At 46.1% G+C, this 24,298-nt stretch overlaps 1 protein-coding gene across 1 annotated transcript in view; it reads left to right on the forward strand.

The window, feature by feature from the left end:
- Positions 1 to 24,298, forward strand: part of LOC310776031 (testican-2) — a gene marked incomplete at both ends in the record, with an annotated part of 73,574 nt that overhangs the window by 22,792 nt on the left and 26,484 nt on the right. The window contains one exon of the mRNA XM_083636179.1: positions 19,281 to 19,326. Coding sequence (XP_083492305.1) covers positions 19,281 to 19,326 — 46 coding nt within the window. The remainder of the gene's footprint in view (positions 1 to 19,280; positions 19,327 to 24,298) is intronic.

Here is a 24,298-nt window from a genome sequence, read left to right on the forward strand (position 1 = left end):
AACTTAGAATCAGGGGAGACAATGCAACATTTCACTCACAAAAAAAAAAAACCCGTTTCCAGCACATTTGTCAAGATACGGCAGACAAGTGCTGTGTGTGTCATGTCACGTGTGTCGTGTCGTGTCGTGTCACGTGTGTGTCGTGTCACGTGTGTGTCGTGTCACGTGTGTGTCATGTCACGTGTGTGTCATGTCACGTGTGTGTCATGTCACGTGTGTCGTGTCACGTGTGTGTGTGTGTGTTGAGCCCAGACTGCACTGACCGTGTCACATGACAGGAATAGATGAGCCCCAGTGACAGAGCGAGCGGGCTATATCTGCACTTGATGGATCATTGCAGCGAGCCGGGGAAGATGCAGATTGCCGCGGTGACATTTCTTTTTCCTCTGTGTGGACTGTGGATTTGTGTGGCAGGCTGCAGGAGAGGGCACACTCAGGAGAGGGCACACTCAGGAGAGGTCACACCCCTCTGTGCTGTGTTAAACCCCAAACGCACAGGGAGCCAAACTTGTCGCCCATCATTTGACGTGTGTCAATTTCGGCCTCTATAGCGCACTGCAAGCGTCAGATCTGATCTGAAATGTATACAGAATGACAGAACCATCAGTATTTTGGGGGGAAAGGCCACTAATTTGTATGTAGGCAGGCACAATGACCGATGATTTTTTTTTTATTATACCGTAGTTTTGAGCCCCTGTCATTCAGAGGCTGTTGGATCATCCTACCTCATACCTGTCTGCCGTGCAGAGGGGGAGAAAAAAAAGAAAATGATGCAATCATTCTGTCCAAACGTTCACCAATCTAATCTCATCATGACATCCAGGGATAGGCTATATTTTGCAAGCCGATGCATTTAGAACATTATTCTCACTTTGATCAGATATAGTGTAGCGTATTGACATGCTTGCTGTATTTAAACTGCTGTGAGATTTGTTTGAGGAGCATAGCGAGACAGACGGGGATGAAAGTGGGCAGAGAGGGGGGGGGGGGAGCTCAGGGCGCTTTGGTCGCTGCTGGAACCTCGTTTGACGTTCCAAAATGGAAACAGGTTCGGAGTACGGGCGTCAAGGCAGTTTGACGCGCGTCAGAACGCTCTTGGTGCGCGTTCGGCCATTTGGGGCTTTAGAGGTGTCATGGCTGAAGGGTGTGGCGTGCTTGACCTCTGCGACACCAGCCTGGTCGCCAGAATGAAATGTTGGCGTATGTTTCTGCCCTCCATGATGATCATCTCACATTTACACATATTGAGTATCGTTTCACAAACTGCTCTCTCACAGGTGTAACAATACTCAAACAAATAAGAATCACTCTTTAAAAAAGGGCTTTCAATAGATACAGTATCACTGCAACATCCTTGAGAAACACAACCGTTTGAGTTTTGAGAGTTTTGTTAACTTCAAATATGCGTGTTGTTCCATGTATGAGTTCCTAAATGGACCCGCACCCACTGACATAAATCTCTCTGCTCGCACGCGCACACACACACGCACACGCACACACACACACACACACACACCCACACGCACATGCACACACACACACGTTAAGTGAATTACTTATGCAGAGTACCGTCTGGACAAACGGTCTTGTCCGTCAGGGGTAGTAAAATCTGGAATAGCATACCATCCACTATAAGAGAATGTCCCTCATATTCCACCTTTAATATCCACCTTAAACCCTGGCTGAAGGATAATCAGAACTGTAATCTTTTTTCTTTTTCTTTTTTAGCTATTTAAATTTTTTAGAACACAGAAAAACAAACCAAAAACAAACAAACTCAGATAGAGTAAAAGAAAAGAAAAGAAAGAAAAAACATACATACACTAGTGCCACCAGTTACATACAGCTTGTAAATATATATAAATTATGCTTGTAAATATATATATTGAATTGAATTGAATTGAAAACTTTATTTCAGACACTCCCACAGGGAGGTCCATAGCACATAGACACATACATAGCATACAGATAATATATACCGTAAATTCCGGACTATAAGGCGCACCGGTCTATAAGCCGCACCTTCAAAGGTGACTATTTTTTTCTTATATAAGCCGCACCGGTCTATAAGCCGCGGGTGTTTTGATGTTTAATTACCATATGTAAGGCTTCGTGCACAGAGGGGATTGTCGGGAAAGAGATGGCTGTTTGGGGAAGCTCCCATTTATTAACATTTCAACAAAACAAAAGTCAGGTCACTAATCCCCAGACAAAATCACACATTGTGGTATTTTTTGTTTTTTTTACAGTGCACACAGTGTCCGCGGTGTGGTGAAAAGAGGGCAAGAGAGGAAATTAAAACAGAAGTGGATTTATAGTTAGAAAGAGTGCTAAAGAAGAGAGAATTCCGTTTTTTATTTTTTTATTTTAGTTACTCACAGTACTATTGACCAGTCCAACTCAAAAGATATTCGGCAGTTTCACTTTGAGCTCTTGTTCCGCCGCTGTCCATCAATGGTTATGACGAGTCTCGCTGGGTACAGTACGCCAAAGCGATATCCATTGACTTTAACCTTTTCGATGATGCTGTTGTATGTTGCGCGTTTCTGTTGCACCAACGCGGAGAGGTCCTGCCGGACGAAAAAGCGCGTACCCTCCCAGGTGAGGGGCTTCTTCCCCGCAGCCTGGAGGATGAGTTGACGGTCGGGCCAGCGGAGTAGGCAGATGAAGATGGCCCTCGGTGGCAGGCCGGGGTCTGGACGTGGCCGAGGCGCCCGGTGTGCCCTGTCCACCTCTGGTGGTTTCTCGCCTTCCTTCAGGTCCAGGATGTAACACAGGATTTTGCCACGAAAGCGTCCATGTCACCAATCTCAGCTCCCTCTTTTACATTGATCAGGCGAATGTTATTTCTTTTACTCCTGCTGATTAAGTCATCAACCTGCGTGTGCAGGGGTTCGATTTGTTTTTGCATTTTATCCATTTTCGGACTCACTGTGTTGTTTTTGTCCTCCAGTGCGCTGATGCGCTTTTCCGCATTAGAAACTCTGTTCGCTTATTTTCTTTAGTGAGTGAGTGGATGGACTTCTGCACGTTTTCAAACTTGTTTTCAAGCTGCTCAAACCTCTGAGCGATGTCGGACTTAATCGATAGTGTTTCACGGAGTAAAAGTTTAGCCCAAGCCGTGTATCTCCAGCCTCCAGCAGGTGAGTCATTTCCTCATTCATGGCGGTGATTTGCTTCGTCTTTTTCTTTCTGCTTACCTGTGTTGTGTTATGTTATGTTATGTTATGTTGTTAAAAGAGGGCAAGAGAGGAAATTAAAACAGAAGTGGATTTATAGTTAGAAAGAGTGCTAAAAAAGAGAGATTTTTTTTTTTTTTTGGAAAAAATCCATAGATAAGCCGCACCGTTATATAAGCCGCAGGGGGCAAAAAAGGCCAAAAAACGGGAAAAAAGCCGCGGCTTATAGTCCGGAATTTACGGTATATATATATATATATATATATATATATATATATAAATGAGTGGGATCCCACACGAGGGAGAAAGACCGGCCGGGCGAGTCACCCATCACCCCTAACCTCGTCAAGGTAGGCCAGAAACGGGTCCCAAATAGTTTGAAATCTCCCAGGTGAGTTGGTCCTCAAGAACCTGAGTCTCTCCATTCGTATAACGGAGGTCATGTCCACCAACCACAAGTGAAAACAGGGTGGAGTGGGGGACTTCCATTTCTGCAGAATGAGTTTCTTGGCAACAATTGTCCCCTGTGACAGAGACTGCTGCACAGCTGTTGGGAAGTTCAGAGAGGACTCCGAGCAGCCGAAGATGGCGAGTTCTGCCTCCGGCTGAAGGGTTATTTTGTAGGCCTTAGAGTACCAATCAAATATTTTGGCCCAAAATCCAGTCAGTAAAGGGCAGGACCAGAAGGCATGAGACAGAGTGCCCTCCGACACCCGACACATGTCACACAGTGGTGAGACAGACGAGTAAATCTTGTGCAATTTCTGCTTAGAATAGTGAAGACGGTGAGTAACTTTAAATTGGATCAGCTGGTGTCTACTATTAACTGAGCCGAGTTGTATCACAGACAGACTCCTATCCCATATACAGTAATGTCAGACAAGTCAATGCCAAGTTCCCCCTGCCACGCTTCTCTAATCCTCTCAGTAGAGGCCGTGGTGCAATTGTCAAACAAACATACAAATCTAGAAATTAGATGCTTGGAGTGAGGAGGGCTCAGCAATACATCGAAAAAAGCATGGTCATTTGGGAGTGCTTCAAAGGTGCGAATCTTGGATCGAACATATTTTCTGACTTGAAGAAATCTGAGCCAGTTCGTGCCAGGCAACCCAAACTTCCTCTTCAGCAGATCAAAGGATGCAAAGTGACCATCTATGTATAGGTCTTTGATGGAAACTAGCCCTTTCTCACTCCAGGCAGAACTGTAATCACTTTTAAACTGTAATACAAATATACACTTATATACGCTGTTTTTTTTATCTTCTAAGTTCTATAGTATTCATTATATTTTGTGCAATTTTGTGCAATCTACAATCTACAGTTTTTGTGTAATCTACTAAAGCTGTATAACTGTATAACTGTATAATTCAAGTGCAATAAAATGAGCACTTTAGCACTTGGCACCTAAAGCCCGTTCTCCGGTTTGTCACGCCACTTCGCACATTATTGTGGTTTGTGTGTGTTGTATTTGTTGTCTTTTTTATGGTTCTGAAGTTCATGTGGTTTTGTGGCTTGTAGGTACTGTTCTTTGCTTTTGTGCTTAGGAAGTTTATTTATATTGTTTGGAATTGTTTGTTTTATAACATCGACCTGCCAAGGGACTACATATGGAAATATCATCGGGCATATTTACGTGGTTAAAATGTTCATTAATAGCCTATGTACTGTCCCTATCTTGAATAAATAAATAAATAAATAAATAAATAAATACAAATGTATCTATATAAAGCTAAATCTTAATAAACACTGAAAATAAGTGGGAAAGGTGTGAGGTGCAGGTTAAAAAAATATATATGAATTTACATTTTGGGCTCAATATTCCTATGAATCAGAATCAGAATCACTTTTATTGCCACAGTATGCAAGTTACATACGAGGAATTTGTCTTAGTGTCTGTATGCAGCGTAGCGGTCACATCAATATACAGAGATAAGAAGTAGGAAGATAACTAAAGACAATCACAAAGTTGCAAGTGCAATCAATTCAGTAAATATATATATATAATATGTTCATGAGTGGTGAAGTGTTCTGTGGATAATAAATATGAATTTACGTTGAATTTACATGAGATTTACAGACTGAGTTAAAGCAGCTACGAGCAACTTTTTCGATTGTTATTAAACAGTATAAATTTAATATCAATGCATCACATCTTACCTCTAATAGTAGACGAGACCAACGCAGAGTAGTCTCGCTTGAAGCCCGAGTGAATCGGCCAGTGTTAGACTGTCTGTGGCCAGGGAAGATCAGGAAGTGAAATGAAACGGTTTGCAGCAGCCACTTCGGCCATAACCACAAAATAACTTCCAAAAACCTGTTAGAATATAACGAGAGATGTTCGCGAGAGTATGCGTGGCGTTCACATTGTTTATGCTATGTTGCTAGGCAGCGCGAACGGGTGAAGGCAGGCAGCTGTGTTTCACTTCCGGGTTTCACTTCCACGTTTATCTGGTCCGGCGGTAAGGAGAGAGAGAGAGAGAGAGCCCCCTGTTGACGCGAGTTTAGACAGACACAGACTTAATAATCATCTAAGGGAGCAATCTCTGATCCACACGGCTTTGGTCTCAGCTACTATTATAGGTAAGATGTGATGCATCAATATTGTAATTATACTGTTTAATAACAATCGAAAAAGTTGCTCGTAGCTGCTTTAAATAGACGTTAAATAGGCAGTGGATTTACATGAATTTACAGTCGGAGTTAAATAAGAGTTTACATTGAATGTACATGAAATTTACAGGCTAAGTTAAATAGGCATTAAATGTGCAGGGAATTTACATGAATTTACAATCCCAGTTAAACAGGCATTAAATTAGATATGAGTTACCTCCATGCACCGAAGGTCTTGCAATACTGCGGTGTAGCACTAAACTCTATTGCAGCGGATTGGGCATGATCAACCCTTCCGTGGGCAACGTTGCAGACAGAGTAGGAAGGCTGATCCGTGAGCGGCTGCTTCTGGGACGCGGGTCGGGGTCGTAATCGGCCTCGGCTGGGTCTACTGGGCGAGGGTGTATGATGTTGTCAGACCCGAAACACCCTACGACCCCAGTCAACATCACTGATGACGCGTCCCAGCGCATGCTGTAGCATGTATACCGAAACCAGTTTTATGGGGGGGGGGTTCAGTTGAGTTTAGGAGGAGGTAGTGAGTTTGTGTGTGTGTGTGTGCGTGTGTGTGTGTGTGTGGGGGGGGGGGGGGGGGGGTTGTTGGTGAGGTCCTTGGTGGAAGGGGTTTCTGGGCCTTGTTGGTGAGGCTGATGGCAGTTGGGAAGAAGCTCGTCTTGTGGCGGGTGGTTCTGGTCTTGAAAATACCCCCCCCCCCCCCCACATACACACACACACACACACACACACACATACAACACACACACACACAACACACACACACATACAATGGAAAAAATAAAGAGAAATATGGAGAAAAGGTGGCATTCTAATGCACGTGCTCAATAAAAAGCCATCTGGGCCTATACTGTAACACTTGTGACATCACTCACCCAGGCAGACTGCTGTATGGCTGTGTGAGTGTGAAGAGTCAGTGGGTCAATGTACAGCACCGCTGTGCACTGTACATTCACACTCACCCAGTAGCCTGGCTGGGTGAGTGATGTCACAAGTGTTATACTGTAGTGTACGCCCAGATGGCTTTTTATTGAGCCAGCTGCTTTACAAAAACAAGTCTAGATGCAGCTATTGTGTGGAGAAAAAAACCCAAAAAGAGAATCCTATTGCTACATACCAGTCCCACATATTAATGCAATGTCAAGTCAAGTCAAGTCAAGTTTATTTGTATAGCCCTAATTCACAAGCATGTCCCAGAGATCTTCACAGAGAATATCTCTAGCTAATTCTAGCTGACACAACAGTAGCAAATTACAGTAGTAATGATAACACATTGAACAATTGATAGAGAAATATAGAAAATATAGAAATATAGGATAGAATGGGTGCCATGCTTTAGGGTAGAATGGGTGCCATGCTTTAGAATAGTGGGGGAGGAGAGATCAGGAAAGGGAGGAGGTGGGGAGAGTGCAGGGGAGGGAGAGCAGGGGGAATGTGAGAGAGGAGAGAGCAGAAAAGTGATGAGGTGGGGAGGGAATGGGAAATGTTGGGGAGGGGAAGGAGCAGGGGAAGGGGGAAAGAGGAGAGAGCAGGAGAAGGGAGGGGGAGGGAGAGCAGGGGGGTGTGGGGGAGGAGAGAGCAGGGAAAGGGAGGAGGTGGGGAGGGAATAGGAAATGTGGGGGAGGAGAGAACAGGGAAGGAGCAGGGGAAGGGGGAATGTGCATGGTGCAGGTCTCTAACCTGCACCATGCTCTTTAAAGGAGTCCTCTAAGACTAACATCATGACTATGACCTCCTGCCTCAAGCCGTATCAATCAACACCGACCCAAATCAGAATCCTAAGTGCCTAAGCTTAACCTAAGCTTAACCTAAGCTGTTTTATTTGCCTAAACATATTTGTTTTGCGTTCAACGTTGGAAAGGTGCTGAGGTTTTCAAATGATCTGCAATTTTGTTTAAAGTTGATATGCTGAGATTCTACTCTCCATGATTTGCAGAAATATAAAATGCCCGGGTTTTAGAAACGTAAAATGCTGACGGTTTTTTTCAAATTGACTTTGAGATGTACAGTACTCATCCGTTCTTTGCAGACACTTCAAATGCCGACGTTTTATTCTGGCGACTGGGTTGGTGACACACACACACACACATACGCACACACACGCACAAACAGCTGAGTAGTTTCTCATAAATGGAAATGCATTGGTGCCAAAAAAAACTATCTCCTACCATATATGTGTGTGTGTGTGTGTGTGTGTTGTGATGGGTATGTGTGTGTGTGTGTGTGTGTGTGTGTGTGTGTGTGTGTGTGTGTTGTGATTGGTGTGTGTGTGTGTGTGTGTGTGTGTATGTGTGTGTGTGTGTGTTGTGATGGGTGTGTGTGTGTGTCTGTGTGTGTGTGTGTGTGTGTGTGTGTGTGTGTGTGTGTGTTGTGATGGGTGTGTGTGTGTGTGTGTGTGTGTGTGTGTGTGTGTGTGTGTGTGTGTGTGTGTGTGTGTGTGTGTGTGTGTGTGTGTGTGTGTGTGTTAGGGGTGGGCGATATGACGATCTTGGATCGTTCACGATCAGAATGGCTCCACGATCTGCCTTTCCAGACAGATCGTTAGAATCGCGCTACATGCAGTGCACATTCTATCAGTTGCATTTCTATGTCTGAAAGACGCTTCCCAAGTTTTCCTCCCCTCCCCTTTGCAAAGTGCAGCAGCATGGACGACAACACGGAGGGGCAGTTAGTTTGAGAGACACACACACACACACACACACACACACACACACACACACACTTAACCAGGGCTCGCCTTGACACGAAGGACCTCCCGTCATCCCGGGGACGTTAAAAATAACGTCAGGGACGATAAAAATTAATTTGGGGACAGAGCCGGACGATAACCTAAACACACGCTCTGCTCGTTATGAACAGCGTTAAAAATGACATGCCACACACACCCGCACACTAAACAGACACTGGCACTGGCAGAGAGACAAACAGGCAGATAGAGCGGAACTCATCGCGCAAAAAGTGTCTGAATCTTGGCTGCTCTTTGTGATAGTTTGAGTTTCATTTGCTTCAGTCCGACTTTGTCAGTTATTTTAAATGCGAGGACGCGTTGCTCCTAATCTGCCCTCATCCTGCTGCCTCGTTTCTGCTCCACCTTCTCTTTCCTTCCCCCCTGCTTCTCTCTCACTGCTCAACGCTGTGTGTGTGTGTGTGTGTGTGTGTGTGTGTGTGTGTGTGTGTGTGTGTGTGTGTGTGTGTGTGTGTGTGTGTGTGTGCTCGTGTGCGTGCTGAGCTGCATGTCTCTGCTCTGTCCCCACTCGCTCTGTCTGTCAGTCTCTCTCTCTCTCCATTAAATTAGCAAATTGACAATTGACAAATGACAATCACGCAACTCAATCGCAGATAGCCAATATATTCATCCCATCGCCCAACCTTACTGTAAAAGTAACATTGAAACCAAGAGATAGATAGATGTTTGCATGCTTGTGAACATTATTTTTTAGCACATGAATTATTGGAAACTCAGCGTAAATGAACGACATGAAAATATTTATAAAACAAATTGTATTTTAAATTTCCATGACTTGTCTAGGTTTCTCATGGCCGTACGAACCCTGAAATTAGTTTGGTTGTACTTGTACTGTTCAGTAACTTGCAAAATAGTCTTAAAAACCAATATGAAAAAGAATCGTGATAAGATCGTGGATCGTGATCCTGCCTGAAAAAATTGTGATATGATATTTTTGCCATATCGCCCGCCCCTAGTGTGTGTGTGTGTGTGTGTGTGTGTGTGTGTGTGTGTGGTGATGGGTATGTGTGTGTTGTGATGGGTGGGTGTGTGTGTATGTGTGTGTGTGTGTGTGTGTGTGTGTGTGTGTGTGTGTGTGTGTGTGTGTGTGTGTGTGTGTGTGTTGTGATGGGTATGTGTGTGTTGTGATGGGTGTGTGTGGGGGGTGGGGGGGCATCAGTGGTATTTATGTCTCCGGCAGACAGGGCTCGGTCGGGGTGAGATAGACGTTAACTCGGCGGAGCTCAGTCAGGCTTGCGGCCAAACGCTGTCAGCCTAATACCGGCGCGCGGTCCAGGAGGAGCAGTCGTAGCATCTGGATAGTCAAGCTCCATTAGCCTCCCAGCTCTGTTTTACACCGGCTGCATTACAGCCTTGTTGACAAATGGCAGGAGAGGTGGTGTCCGTGATATGAATCACATAACTCAGGGGACCTCCACCATGAATATCATCCTCTTCTCTCTCTCTCTCTCTCTCTCTCTCTCTCTCTCTCTCTCTCTCTCTCTCTCTCTCCCCCTCCTCCCCGGCCCAGGGCTTGTGCCTCCTGTCTGGGCTTGCTGTGAACTGTGACAAGGGGCCTGGATGGAATACAGTGGGGACAGCATTAGCTTTCAACCTTGCCGAAGGACTTAAATGCAGCCTCAGCCCGGTGTCCTTGCTGTGACGTCGCTGCTGCGAGGAGATGAGCACTCCGACTCGCAGCCTGTAGGAAACACCTTTGTGGGTTTGTTTCAACGGCGGCTGCACTATGCTCAGCAACTGCAACACCGCCAATCAGCAATGATACAAGAGGGCGCTGTGAACGAGGAGCGACCGTTACATCTGACACACGCAACATGTTTTGCCGTGCATAGGTGGGATGCTGGTGCACTAGACATTGATGCCAATGTCTGTCTGAGGTTTCAGAACCAAACTCCACAGCAACGGGAGAGAGGAGAGCCAATGAACCTGAATGAGCCGTGACTTTGTTTAACAGTTGCAAAAACAAAACGAATAAATGAACGTGACCTGCTTATTTTTTGGGACTGTGAACTTAGTTCAAAATTGTGAACTAATGAGCGTGAACTAGTTCATTTTAATCAGTGTAAGATGAACTTTGAGCTAGGTCTTGTGAAGTGTGAACTTGCACAACACTGCCTGTGTGTTATATGGACAAACTTCACCTGTGTCTGGCATGAGGGTGATTAGATGACAACATTTTCATTTTTGGGTCAACTGTTCCTTTAAACCACAGGGGCCAGTTGCACCAAGTGGTCTTAGCTATGCCTGGTCGTAACTCCTACGTCGGTCTTAGTTAAGACCAGTCTTTAGAGTGGATTTACGCCTGTTGCACCAACAGGGCTTACGTCTGGTCTTAACTACGCTGGTCGTAGCAATGCGCGTCCATGTGAATTGCTGGGGAATGTGCCCTGATTGGCCCAAAAATGTGCCTCGCGCCATCACCCACTACTGTATGTGTGTCACTACACCCCCCCCCTCCTCCCACCCCCCTCCTCCTGCGGAAGCTCCGGGGGAAAATGGCGGCGATTAGTGCCAGGCAGTCTGAATGAAATTGAATGTAACGTTCCAATTCTATGTATTAAATTCTAAAAAACGACCCTCAACATTTGGGAAGGCTAAGCCACACAACTAATTCGTTATAATCGAACGTCATGCTTCGAAGGCGACTTTACGACGATGAGGACGGTGAGGACTCAATCACAGCAGGTCTCCGCTGATAGACTACCACGGAGATCTCTTACAGGCACAGGCACCTTACGCCTCCTCCTGACCAGGCGTAATATTTACGACCGGTCTTAGTGAGAAAAAGGCTTAAGCCATCTTGGTGCAACCGGCATAGCTGTCGTAAAGTTACGACCGGCTTAGCTTAAGACCAGTCGTAAGACCACTTGGTGCAACTGGCCCCTGGTGTCAAACTCATTTTAGTTCACGGGCCACATGCAACCCAATTTGGGCTCAAGTGGGCCAGACAAAGAAAATGAATAACCTATAAATGACAAAACCTCCAAATGGTCCTGTTTGGTTTAGATGGTTGAAAATGCTCCTTCTCGGAAAAGGTCGACATATCACAGAAATCCAGCTGATTCAGAAGGCTTTTTTATGGGACAAACGGCTATATTACCTCTCGTTTACAATACTGTATGTAATACATGTTACTGTATGTAATACATGTTACTCTATGTAATACATGTTGGACCGGGGCAATTTCACTGCAAATATTAACCTCTAAGAAATGGGGCCCTATCTTGGTACAGGCGATATCCTCTATTTGCGCTTGCGCACCTGTTTGTGTGCCTTAACGATAGCAGTCCGCCTTGCGCAAGAGTCCAGGTGTTATGCTGAGTTTTGCACCCCCTGTCCGGCAGCAGCTAAACACATCCCCACCTCACGGGAGCATATTGTAATGATTTATACAGAAATGTAACTGTTTAAAAGTGATATAATTGTCTGGGTAGACATGACCTCCCTGTTTTCTACGTTAAAACAGCCCCCAAATATGGTGGGGATGCAATTCTCGGCGGGGATGGGGAAACGTTCAAGGCACCTGCCGCAGGCGCAAATTAGAGCCGTGCCAAATCATCTGCGCCCCCAAAATGCCAGCACAAATGGTCTTAAGCAGAATTATTCACAGGTGTGTCCAGGCAATGCCTGGGCATTACATCAATCAAACCAATCAGATTCCCGTCTCGCAATCGCTGTTTGCGCGAGGCATGCAACATGCTGTAATTCTCTCCATGCGTAATAGAGTGGACTCACTCGTGCCGAGGACAGAGAGAGATGTAGAGAGCTTATTGACAGATCGTCTGTGGTGCCAACGACCCTCCGGGTTATGGGATAGGTGAAGGTGAATAGCCTATGTCCATTGTCCAACAAGTTTTCTCAATTCATTTCCCTCTGCGATGTGATAAAAGTTTCTCAGTGAGGTATAGTTGATTGCCTCACTGAATTATCTGCTAATACCCAATTTTAGCAGTAGAATTTGAATATGTAATGACATATCCAAAAGGAATTTTACTCTGCACTGTCTGCGCTGCCCAGTACGGAGATCATGGTGCGCTAAAGCGCAGCGGGGTATTTAGCGCCTACGAGGTGCTTTTAAAAGCTCTTAGCGCAAAGTAATTGCGTGCTGCTGACAGGATGATAGGATAATGCCATCTATCCCCACATTTTTGTGCGAAACGCCTGGTTTGGCATGTGGCACGCCTATGTCCAGTAAAATTATAACTGGCATGCGCTTGTGCACGCCCCCAATTTGCATTGCGCACGCCGTTAGATGAGACACTAAAACACTAAATTACCGCTTTTGCAACGATAGGGCCCATGGTCTCTAAGTCCTGCTGCGGCTCCGTGATGAATACTGGCCTCATCCTTTATGGCTCCCCTTGTGTGGGCTGCAAATTGTTCATAGTGATATGTATGTATGTATGTACCGTAAATTCCGGACTATAAGCCGCGGCTTTTTTCCCGTTTTTTGGCCTTTTTTGCCCCCTGCGGCTTATATAACGGTGCGTCTTATCTATGGATTTTTTCCAAAAAAAAAAAAAAAATCTCTCTTTTTTAGCACTCTTTCTAACTATAAATCCACTTCTGTTTTAATTTCCTCTCTTGCCCTCTTTTAACAACATAACATAACATAACATAACACAACACAGGTAAGCAGAAAGAAAAAGACGAAGCAATCACGCCATGAATGAGGAAATGACTCACCTGCTGGAGGCTGGAGATACATGCTTGGGCTAAACTTTTACTCCGTGAAACACTATCGATTAAGTCCGACATCGCTCAGAGGTTTTGAGCAGCTTGAAAACAAGTTTGAAAACGTGCAGAAGTCCATCCACTCACTCACTAAAGAAACTAAGGCAACCGTGAACAGAGTTTATAATGCGGAAAAGCGGAAAAGCGCATCCGCGCACTGGAGGACAAAAACAACACAGTGAGTCCGAAAATGGATAAAATGCAAAATCGAAACCCTGCACACGCAGGTTGATGACTTAATCAGCAGGAGTAAAAGAAATAACATTCGCCTGATCAATGTAAAAGAGGAGCTGAGATCGGTGACATGGACGCTTTCGTGGCAAAATCCTGTGTTACATCCTGGACCTGAAGGAAGGCGAGAAACCACCAGAGGTGGACAGGGCACACCGGGCGCCTCGGCCACGTCCAGACCCCGGCCTGCCACCGAGGGCCATCTTCATCTGCCTACTCCGCTGGCCCGACCGTCAACTCATCCTCCAGGCTGCGGGGAAGAAGCCCTGTCCGGCAGGACCTCTCCGCGTTGGTGCAACAGAAACGCGCAACATACAACAGCATCATCGAGTCAATGGATATCGCTTTGGCGTACTGTACCCAGCGAGACTCGTCATAACCAGACCGGACTATCTTTAGCACTCTTTCTAACTATAAATCCACTTCTGTTTTAATTTCCTCTCTTGCCCTCTTTTCACCACACCGCGGACACTGTGTGCCCAGCGGCGGAACAAGAGCTCAAAGTGAAACTGCCGAATATCTTTTGAGTTGGACTGGTCAATAGTACTGTGAGTAACTAAAATAAAAAAATAAAAAACGGAATTCTCTCTTCTTTAGCACTCTTTCTAACTATAAATCCACTTCTGTTTTAATTTCCTCTCTTGCCCTCTTTTCACCACACCGCGGACACTGTGTGCACTGTAAAAAAAACAAAAAATACCACAATGTGTGATTTTGTCTGGGGATTAGTGACCTGACTTTTGTTTTGTTGAAATGTTAATAAATGGGAGCAATCCCCTCTGTGCACGAAGCCTTACATATGGTAATTAAACATCAAAACACCCGCGGCTTATAGACCGGTGCGGCTTATAGAAGAAAAAAATAGTCACCTTTGAAGGTGCGGCTTATAGACCGGTGCGTCTTATAGTCCGGAATTTACGGTAGTTATTTATTTGCACATTTAAAAAAACAGAAACGGACGAAATACAAAGAAACAATGAGACAGGAAACCCTAGAAGGGCTTAAGGTCTCTAGAAAACAATATTAAATAATAATCCGTACAAAGCATACACAATATAACAAACAAGAGAAAGGAAACAAGAAGAAAAGAATAGATAAGGGGGGCCAAAAGGAAAAGAAACGAGCAGTCAAAATGCATAAGTAGGCAGTTAGAGCGTTAAAATGGCAATCTGAAGTGAAGTCTGTGTGTGTCATGTATGTGGTCTATGTGAAGTGGTCTATGTGTGTCATGTATGTGGTCTATGTGAAGAGAAGTCTGTGTCATGTATGTGGTCTATGTGAAGTGAAGTCTATGTGTCATGTATGTGGTCTATGTGAAGTGAAGTCTATGTGTCATGTATGTGGTCTATGTGAAGTGAAGTCTATGTGTCATGTATGTGGTCTATGTGAAGTGAAGTCTATCATGTATGTGGTCTATGTGTGACTAATCAGAAGCTTGGATTTGAATGAGTGAAGAGGTGGTGGTGCATGTTTGGCAATATCGATATGTGTTCCGTAGTCTGGCACCTCTGTAGCGTAGTCTGGCACCTCTGTAGCGTAGTCTGGCAACTCTGTAGCATCTGGCACCTCTGTAGCGTAGTCTGGCACCTCTGTAGCGTCTGGCACCTCTGTAGCGTAGTCTGGCACCTCTGTAGCGTAGTCTGGCACCTCTGTAGCGTATAAAATTGGTTGTTGGTAGTGTGACAGTATGGGTGGTGAAGGTGATCTCTTGTAGTATGTGTATGTATGTTCGGATTTTCCTGGAAGTATAATCTACACGGTGCAGGGAGTGAGACAGGTGAGTATATACATTTATAAAGTAACAAAAAAGTGCATTCCTTAGAGTCTGTGTCATGTATGTGGTCTATGTGAAGTGAAGTCTATGTGTCATGTATGTGGTCTATGTGGTCATGTATGGGGAGTATTTTGAGTATTTTTTTAAAGAGGAGCTGATGGTTCAGATCTCTTAGAGATCATAATTTTTGGGAAGGCTACGCACATTAACATGAAAAGTTGAAAAAATATTGAGCTCAGAACTTGATAGACCATTATATAGGTGCACATTATAATAGACACATTCTGGGGTTTCCGTTTGATAGATTGAGCCAATTAAGATCTGGATCCAGACTATATCAGTGAATTTTGAGTTACTCATATCAATGCATTCAAATGGGTTGAAAAGCAAAGATTGAGTGTGATGGCCTGACATGAGAAATGAGAGTGTTTGTCAATGTCAGGCGAGCTAAAAATATATATTTGACATATACTGTCACAATGCTGTTAACTAGACAGGTAGGCCTGTGTGTGTATAAAAATTAGGTTTATTTACTGGGTTTGAGTTATTGAAAGGAACCGCGGGGTGCTGTATTTCTCTCAAAAACAGAGCGGGGCTTTGAAAGAGGAAAGGCGTAGGCGGAGAGTGTGCGCTGGGTATTGATGTGCCAATGCCCTTGGACTGGAGCCAAAACGGTGAGATGGAATGAAAGGAAAGCAGTCACACCCCTGTTAACTCAAGGTTGTATTTTACGGCGGCTATATCTGTCTGCGTTGTCAATGCCGCGCTTAGTAAGTGTGCGCCTCTCTGTGTCCGCCGTGACGTTCAGGACGTCTAAATCACATCCGCCCGTCGACTTTGCGGGTCCTCACCGGTTTGTCGGCTCCTCGAGGCCGACGTGCTATGTCACGGCTTTACTGTTTAGACGGGACGGTGGCGTTTTGGCAGCCGCTCGTAAACACAAGCGGAGATTGAGCCCCCAGCGATTGGGACCCCTGCCAGCTCCAAGAAGTGGCAGCTGATCGTCCTCGCTTAATAGGCCCTCATAATCCTGCGTGAATGTCTTATGTTGTCCCCCGAGATGCGCCGGAGGAAGGCCGGTATTTGCAATCAGTGTGCATTAAGAGCTGACAGTTTAACTGCTGCTGCAACTGTAATAAACCAGCCCACTGTTTGCTCTGTGAGTGGAGGCAAAATGGCAACTGTACCTGTGTTTTTGTCTCTATAACGATTACCCCCTCCCCTCTCTCTCTCCTGCTGCTGTGTGTCTTTGCCACAGGAAGTAGAGGTGAGTGACTGTTTTGTAAATGTGTCTTGTCTATTTTTTGTCTTTCTTTTGACGTCTCTTCAACCAAAGCAATGGGGAAACCTTTTAAGTTATTCCAGGATGCAGTTGTTACCTGACGTTAGTCTTAGCTGGAGCAAATTCTACACTACCAGTGAACATTTTAGACACTCCAAATTTTTCATTTTTTACCATTTTTATTACAATTCTTTACTATTTTCCACATTTTAGAATAATAGTAAAGACATCAAAACTAAATGGCTCAGCGATGTTGTACAATTTATAACCTCAGCAGGAAAGGATTTGACATCACTGATGATGTCACAATGTCTATGACATCATCAGTGGGTATGAGATCATCAGTGATGATACAGTGATGTCGTCACAATGTTAGTGGGAAGCAGTGAAGGGCTGGTGATGACATCACTGAAAAACTGAAAATATCGCTGTAGTGCCCCCCATGGATGGGTTTTTTCATGTGTTTTGCACGAACAGCTTACTTACTAAATTTGAAAACCTTTCACCAATCAGATACTGAGCTAGAGCCATTTACAATCAGCATATAAGAAGAAGAATCTGGACAAAATAAATAGGTTCTCCCAGCATTTGCTGTCATCTCCGGCCTGGACTACTGCAATGTTCTGTTGGCTCAGCTGGGCTACCTGCCTCAGCCATCCGACCGCTTCAGCTCATCCAAAACGCTGCAGCCCGTCTGGTATTCAACCATCTCATATCACTCACTCCCCTTTTGTGCGAACTTCACTGGCTTCCCATCCTGGCACGCATCAAATTCAAGACACTGGTACTGGCCTACAGGGCAGTCCACCGGTCAGCCCCTCTGTATCTGCAATCTATGGTCAGGTTCCAAACATCGCATCGCTCCCTGCGCTCCTCCACCCGTCCAGATCGCCTCGCTCCTCCACCGCTACGTGGGCTCAAGAGGCGCTCATCTCAATCACGACTTTTCTCCTCCCTGGCCCCTCAATGGTGGAATGAACTTCCCCCATCGATCAGAACAGCCGAATAGTCTAAAGCCAATAGTCTAAAAACTCACCTTTTCGGGCTTCACCTAGGCCCTTCTGGAACTGACTGATACCTTTATATATAAAAACAAATTAACATTTAAATTTAAAAATTTTATTTTTACATAATTCTTGCAAATTGTGCTAATGAGGAAAGGTTGACTGCACCATGCTAATAGATGAATTTCTGGAAATCACAAAGATGGACTTACCGTCGGTTCACACCAGGCGCTGTTCAGAAGCAGCACTTAACACGTTGAGTGCCATAGCCGAGATATCTCGTCTTACATAATCGGGACAAGGGCACCCATAATCACAGGCACGTGAGGTGGTTCTAAAAATCCATTTATCTCCAAACTCTCTGAAAATCTCTGAAACCATGCTGTACTCAACGGCTAATATCTACATAACTACTAACTCTGCAAACTAACTCTTTTAGACAGAGAAAGCACACATTCTATTAGTTATTTTTAGATGATTGGTGTTCACGAATTCTTAACAGAAAATAATCCTCGGCTCTTGTAAAATGAGCCAGAATCCTCAAAAAAAAACCTGGCACAACTTACCTACAGGATTGAAAAAATGGCTGGCACTCAATGTGTTAACAGAAGCCACGCTAAACCAGTCACACCAGAAGCACTCTCTTTTCCTCAGCGCTTCGCTCGGCTCGCCCTCCCCCCGCTCACAACTTGCATTGACTTCATGCCTGGCAGCTCGGGTGCAGCGCGCTGCACGCTTGAAAATTAGAACAGAAGCTGAAACTATCACTGCAGCATGGCTTCAGCGTGGCGTCAAAATGAAAGTGCCATAGCGCTGTGTAGCTTCAGCGTGGCTTCGGTGTATGGTGTGAATGAGAGCTTAGACACTTAGATCACCTTTCTAAATTAACTATAAGCTCAATTATAGCCATTTCCTGTTTTTGGTCAATTAATTACCTCATTATGCTAATTACTCAAATTGCCCAACATGCATCTCTTAGCAACCAAGCTTATCTCATCTGCTAAGCCTATAGACATTTTAATCATAAAAGTTCATAGCAAACAACATTGCTGGCTTCACTATAGGCCTTATAGGGGTTTCCAGTAGACTAAGATGGAGATCTTGAATTTGTATTATAATTCCAGCCAACACCACCAGGGACTCAATCTAAAAACCAAGGTTAGTTTGCAAATATTCCCTCTGCAACAGTGCGGGAGCTAAGATAGTCCAAATCTCTTCAATCAACATACAGGGATACATTTACATTGAAGCTCTCTGCGTCTTGCCTTGGCCATTTACTTTCAACATTATAGAATGAAAATATCTCTGGTGGATACAAATATTGAAGAACAGTTTAGTGTGAAAAGTGCTCAAATTTCATGGTAGACTGTCTTTGTGACAGTCATTTGCTTCCAGCTCACTTGCCTCTTAATCATTTTGAAGTCCAGCATCTTTCTTCAACATACAATCTGAAGAGATTTGAAATGGGGAAGTCGTATTCAAATTTGAATTGTCATTCACCGCCTGTAGCAAGGTTATATATTGTGTATGTCTGTCGTCTTGCTTCATGATTTATGCCCTTCTGAATTCTTATTAAGCACAAGTGCAGGAGCCGTCTACCTCTACTGTGTTGCCTACTCAGCCGTAGGGCCTGGGTGTGCTTTTCTTCTGCCAACAATAACCATGAATTATCAATGCCATTCATGCAATTGCAATTTCTCTCTAGGATGACTACATCAAGAATTTGGAGGAGAGCACAGGATCTGATGAAAGTAAGTGAGAGAAATTCCTTGATTATACCCCGGCATGTTTTTTCTATTAGATATGTAGGGCAGAGGTTTTTAAAGTCTGAGACAGTGGGCCTCCCCCAAGACAAAGCTTGGAAAAAGGAGCCCCCTCGCTCAATTTCTGGATGATTCGTGATTATGTTATTTGACACCATAGACCTGATATTGCTGTTTGACATACGTCAGACTGCACCAAAATAGATCAGAAGGTCTGTTTGAAGGCATTCATTTGTTTCTGACCCTGGGAAAGTGGTGAAAACGAAAAAAAACTACGGTATCTCTTTAACTCACACATATTTTTATTTGATGAGATCTCCTTTCAATAACTAATGTAATATTTTTCCACTTCCATTCACTGAGCCTCCCCTGAAACTGCTTGGAGCCCCCCTGGGGAGGCCCGCCTCCCTCTTTGAAAACCTCTGATGTAGGGCATTTCAATAAGGATCCATAGAAACAATATTCAATATTGAAGTGTGTGTGCTTTCACTTACTGCCTAAGTGTGTACAGTATACAGTATTGTACTGTGTGTGCTGACCAATCTCATATGTTTGCAAAGACTTTCACAGCTCAATACTTAGAATATTTACAGTAAACGGCCTTAGTTAAGTGACCAGCTCAAACATTCCTCTGGTAAAAGCCTGCGTCGGTTGAGATGCTACCAGCATAATCAATGTTAAGTGCTTTCTGTCTTTATACACTGGCTCTACCCCAATGAAATTTGCCTTGTCAAAGGATGGCGGCGCAATGTTGGAGTGCTGGCTGGCGTTAATTGCAGCCGGTGGCTGAGGTCATGTCTTGTGAGCGTTGGTCCTGGTTGTCAGAGCTGAAGGGGGGTGGGGGGGGGGGTAGAGACAGAGCTGAAGGGGGGGGGGGGGGGTAGAGACTGAAGGGGGGGGGGTAGAGACAGAGCTGAAGGGGGGGGGGGTAGAGACAGAGCTGGAGGGGGGGGGTAGAGACAGAGCTGGAGGGGGGTGGGGGGGTAGAGACTGAAGGGGGGTGGGGGGGGTAGAGCTGAAGGGGGGTGGGGGGTAGAGACTGAAGGGGGGTGAGGGGGTAGAGACAGAGCTGAAGGGGGGTGGGGGGGTAGAGACTGAAGGGGGGTGGGGGGGTGAGGGGGTAGAGACAGAGCTGAAGGGGGGTGGGGGGTAGAGACTGAAGGGGGGTGGGGGGGGGGTGAGGGGGTAGAGACAGAGCTGAAGGGGGGTGGGGGGGGTAGAGACTGGTCCTGGTTGTCAGAGCTGAAGTGGGGGTAGAGCTGGAGGGGGGTCGGGGGGGGGGGGGGTAGAGACTGGTGATCCTTCAGTCTGATCCATTAGTGCCTATCCCAGGTTGAAGAGCCTGCTGTAATTGCCTCTGTTGCTGAGAGCTGAGCTCACAACTCCCACCAGACTCCATTCTCCCTCCATGGGGTCTATTCTTCCTGAGAAAAGAGACACAAAAACACCAACCAGTCTGCAGACTATTAGGAAATCAACTGTGGAGGAGGCATGGGGAGTATGTGGATGAGCTCGAACAGTTTTAAAATAGGTGCCGTTTTGTTTTGGGGTTTTTTGTACTGAGATCAAAATAAGTGTGAATCATTTAACAGGTTAGGCTATATACATTGCTAGTCATACTGTACATGTGGTAGTGAATTTGCCAGGCAGTGTGCTCCCGCTGAGAGGTGAGTGTGGGATGTCTGTCTGGTGTAGCGCCACACCCCCACTGCCTCAAAACACACCCTCACTGCCTCCAAACACACCCCCACTGCCTCCAAACACACGCAGGACACACCCCCACTGCCTCCAAACACACCCCCACTGCCTCCAAACACACCCCCACGCCTCCAAACACACCCCCACTGCCTCCAAACACACGCAGGACTCGCTTCAAATGAGCAAGATGAGAGCGCTCCCCGCTCCCAGTAGGATCCCAGCGTCTGTTCTTACAACATGAGGAATAACTAATGTCGTCTCAAGAAAACGCCTCGCTTGCTGTAGTGTGGGCGCTGTTCATTTGAATACCATTGATTTCATCCCCAATGCGACTCCCAGTGGGACTCATTCTGCAGACCTAATTGATCCAGGCCCTCTTCATAGCAAATTCAACAAGACAGCAAAAGCTACGGCAAGGTGTACCTGCAGGCCCTGCAGGCTACAAGGTGTACATTGAGGCTACAAGGTGTACCTGCAGGCTACAAGGTGTACCTGCAGGCCCTGCAGGCTACAAGGTGTACCTGCAGGCTACAAGGTGTACCTGCAGGCCCTGCATGCTACAAGGTGTACCTGCAGGCCCTGCAGGCTACAAGGTGTACCTGCATGCTACAAGGTGTACCTGCAGGCCCTGCATGCTACAAGGTGTACCTGCAGGCCCTGCAGGCTACAAGGTGTACCTGCAGGCCCTGCAGGCTACAAGGTGTACCTGCAGGCCCTGCAGGCTACAAGGTGTACCTGCAGGCCCTGCATCCTACAAGGTGTACCTGCATGCTACAAGGTGTACCTGCAGGCTACAAGGTGTACCTGCAGGCCCTGCAGGCTACAAGGTGTACCTGCAGGCCCTGCAGGCTACAAGGTGTACCTGCAGGCCCTGCATCCTACAAGGTGTACCTGCATGCTACAAGGTGTACCTGCATGCTACAAGGTGTACCTGCAGGCCCTGCATGCTACAAGGTGTACCTGCATGCTACAAGGTGTACCTGCAAGCTACAAGGTGTACCTGCAGGCTACAAGGTGTACCTGCAGGCCCTGCATGCTACAAGGTGTACCTGCCGGCTACAAGGTGTACCTGCAGGCTACAAGGTGTACCTGCATGCTACAAGGTGTAGCTGCAGGCTCTGCATGCTACAAGGTGTACCTGCAGGCTACAAGGTGTACCTGCAGGCTACAAGGTGTACCTACAGGCCCTGCATGCTACAAGGTGTACCTGCAGGCTACAAGGTGTACCTGCAGGCCCTGCATCCTACAAGGTATACCTGCAGGCTACAAGGTGTACCTGCAGGCTACAAGGTGTACCTGCAGGCCCTGCATGCTACAAGGTGTACCTGCAGGCCCTGCAGGCTACAAGGTGTACCTGCCGGCTACAAGGTATACCTGCAGGCTACAAGGTGTACCTGCAGGCTACAAGGTGTACCTGCAGGCTACAAGGTGTACCTGCATGCTACAAGGTGTACCTGCAGACCCTGCATCCTACACGCTTTCAGAGACCTCCTCTGCCTTTTTAAGTCAGCTGGTTGAGATGTCAGCGCTGCCACATACATAGGTACATCCAGCAGCCTGTTTGAGGTTCAGTACAGTCAGCAGCCTGTTTGAGGGTCAGTACAGCCAGCAGCCTGTTTGAGGGTCAGTACAGCCAACAGCCTGTTTGAGGGGCAGTACAGCCAGCAGCCTGTTTGAGGGTCAGTACAGCCAACAGCCTGTTTGAGGGTCAGTACAGCCAGCAGCCTGTTTGAGGGTCAGTACAGCCAGCAGCCTGTTTGAAGTCAGTACAGCCAGCAGCCTGTTTGAGGGTCAGTACAGCCAGCAGCCTGTTTGAGGGTCAGTACAGCCAGCAGCCTGTTTGAGGGTCAGTACAGCCAGCAGCCTGTTTGAAGTCAGTACAGCCAGCAGCCTGTTTGAGGGTCAGTACAGCCAGCAGCCTGTTTGAGGGTCAGTACAGCCAGCAGCCTGTTTGAAGTCAGTACAGCCAGCAGCCTGTTTGAGGGTCAGTACAGCCAGCAGCCTGTTTGAGGGTCAGTACAGCCAGCAGCCTGTTTGAGGGTCAGTACAGCCAGCAGCCTGTTTGAAGTCAGTACAGCCAGCAGCCTGTTTGAGGGTCAGTACAGCCAGCAGCCTGTTTGAGGGTCAGTACAGTCAGCAGTCATTTTTTACCTTGAATCCCTTTCTTTGAACCGATGAATCAAAGTTCTTAAGTACCTTGACACAAATACTGTATTGCTAATTAGATCAAGAAACGACTGTGATTTTGTCTCCTTTGTAATACAACTTTAGAAAACTAGGAATCTCAGGCACTACGCATGCTAGATTCCTAGGGTGGAGACTCTGGAGATGATGCGCTATGGCTGCAGTTATGGAAATCGCCCGCCCCCCGGCCTCCAAAATCGTGACTGACGGACAGACACCACCTAGGCGCCATCGTGCAACTGTGCCTGAGTGACATCACAGTTGGGCAATCATAGTTCCTCAAGTGACATCACTGATGACATCACAGTTGCTTGAGTGGCATCACTGATGACATCATTGAGACATCACAATTGCTCAAGTGACATCACTGATAACATCACTTTGATCACAAGTGTGACTGACACCGCCACAGAACCACTTGACTGACAGACTGCCCACCCATCTAGGCGCCATCGTGCAACTGTTCACCATTGGCACATTCTAAAAGTAAAGAAGAAGAAAAACAGTGCTCTTTACATTTATAAAGAAAAACACGAACAAACTAACAGATATCCTTTGAAATTCTAAGTAGCTAAATAACTTTATAGCCCCGTTGGTGTTAAGCGAAAAAGTGCAGGCCGGGGCCGATTTAGCACCGAGCTTACCAATTAAATGTACTGGTATGAAATAGTCGTCTGACAGTAATTGCAGATCCAGTCTGAGATTAATTCACTTACGGCTGTCAAACGGTCCCATCCTTTGTTCAGTGCTTTTAATATTCCTGTCGGAGTGAAATCAAAATCTCTTTTGGTTCAGTGTGCGGCCATTTCTGCGGCAGACGAATAATAGGTCTTTAGCAGACTTCTTTGTCCGACGCAGCTGAAGTGCCGTATCTAATGTGCAGTGTGACAATTTGAATGTAAAACAAATGGCTGATGAAAGCTTTTGATGGAGCACGCTGTCCACCCGGCGGCGACGCGTCAGGCACGGCTCAGATGTGAACGCGGGCGAGATGAGACAGCAGCCGTTTGATAGCTTTTTGATCGCAGTGCAATAATCATCTGTGAGAGATGGGGTGTAGGCTCGGTGCTCGGTGGTG

The sequence above is a fragment of the Poromitra crassiceps genome (genome assembly GCF_964638095.1).
Source record: "Poromitra crassiceps genome assembly, chromosome: 4".
Classification (NCBI taxonomy): Eukaryota; Metazoa; Chordata; class Actinopteri; order Beryciformes; family Melamphaidae; genus Poromitra; species Poromitra crassiceps.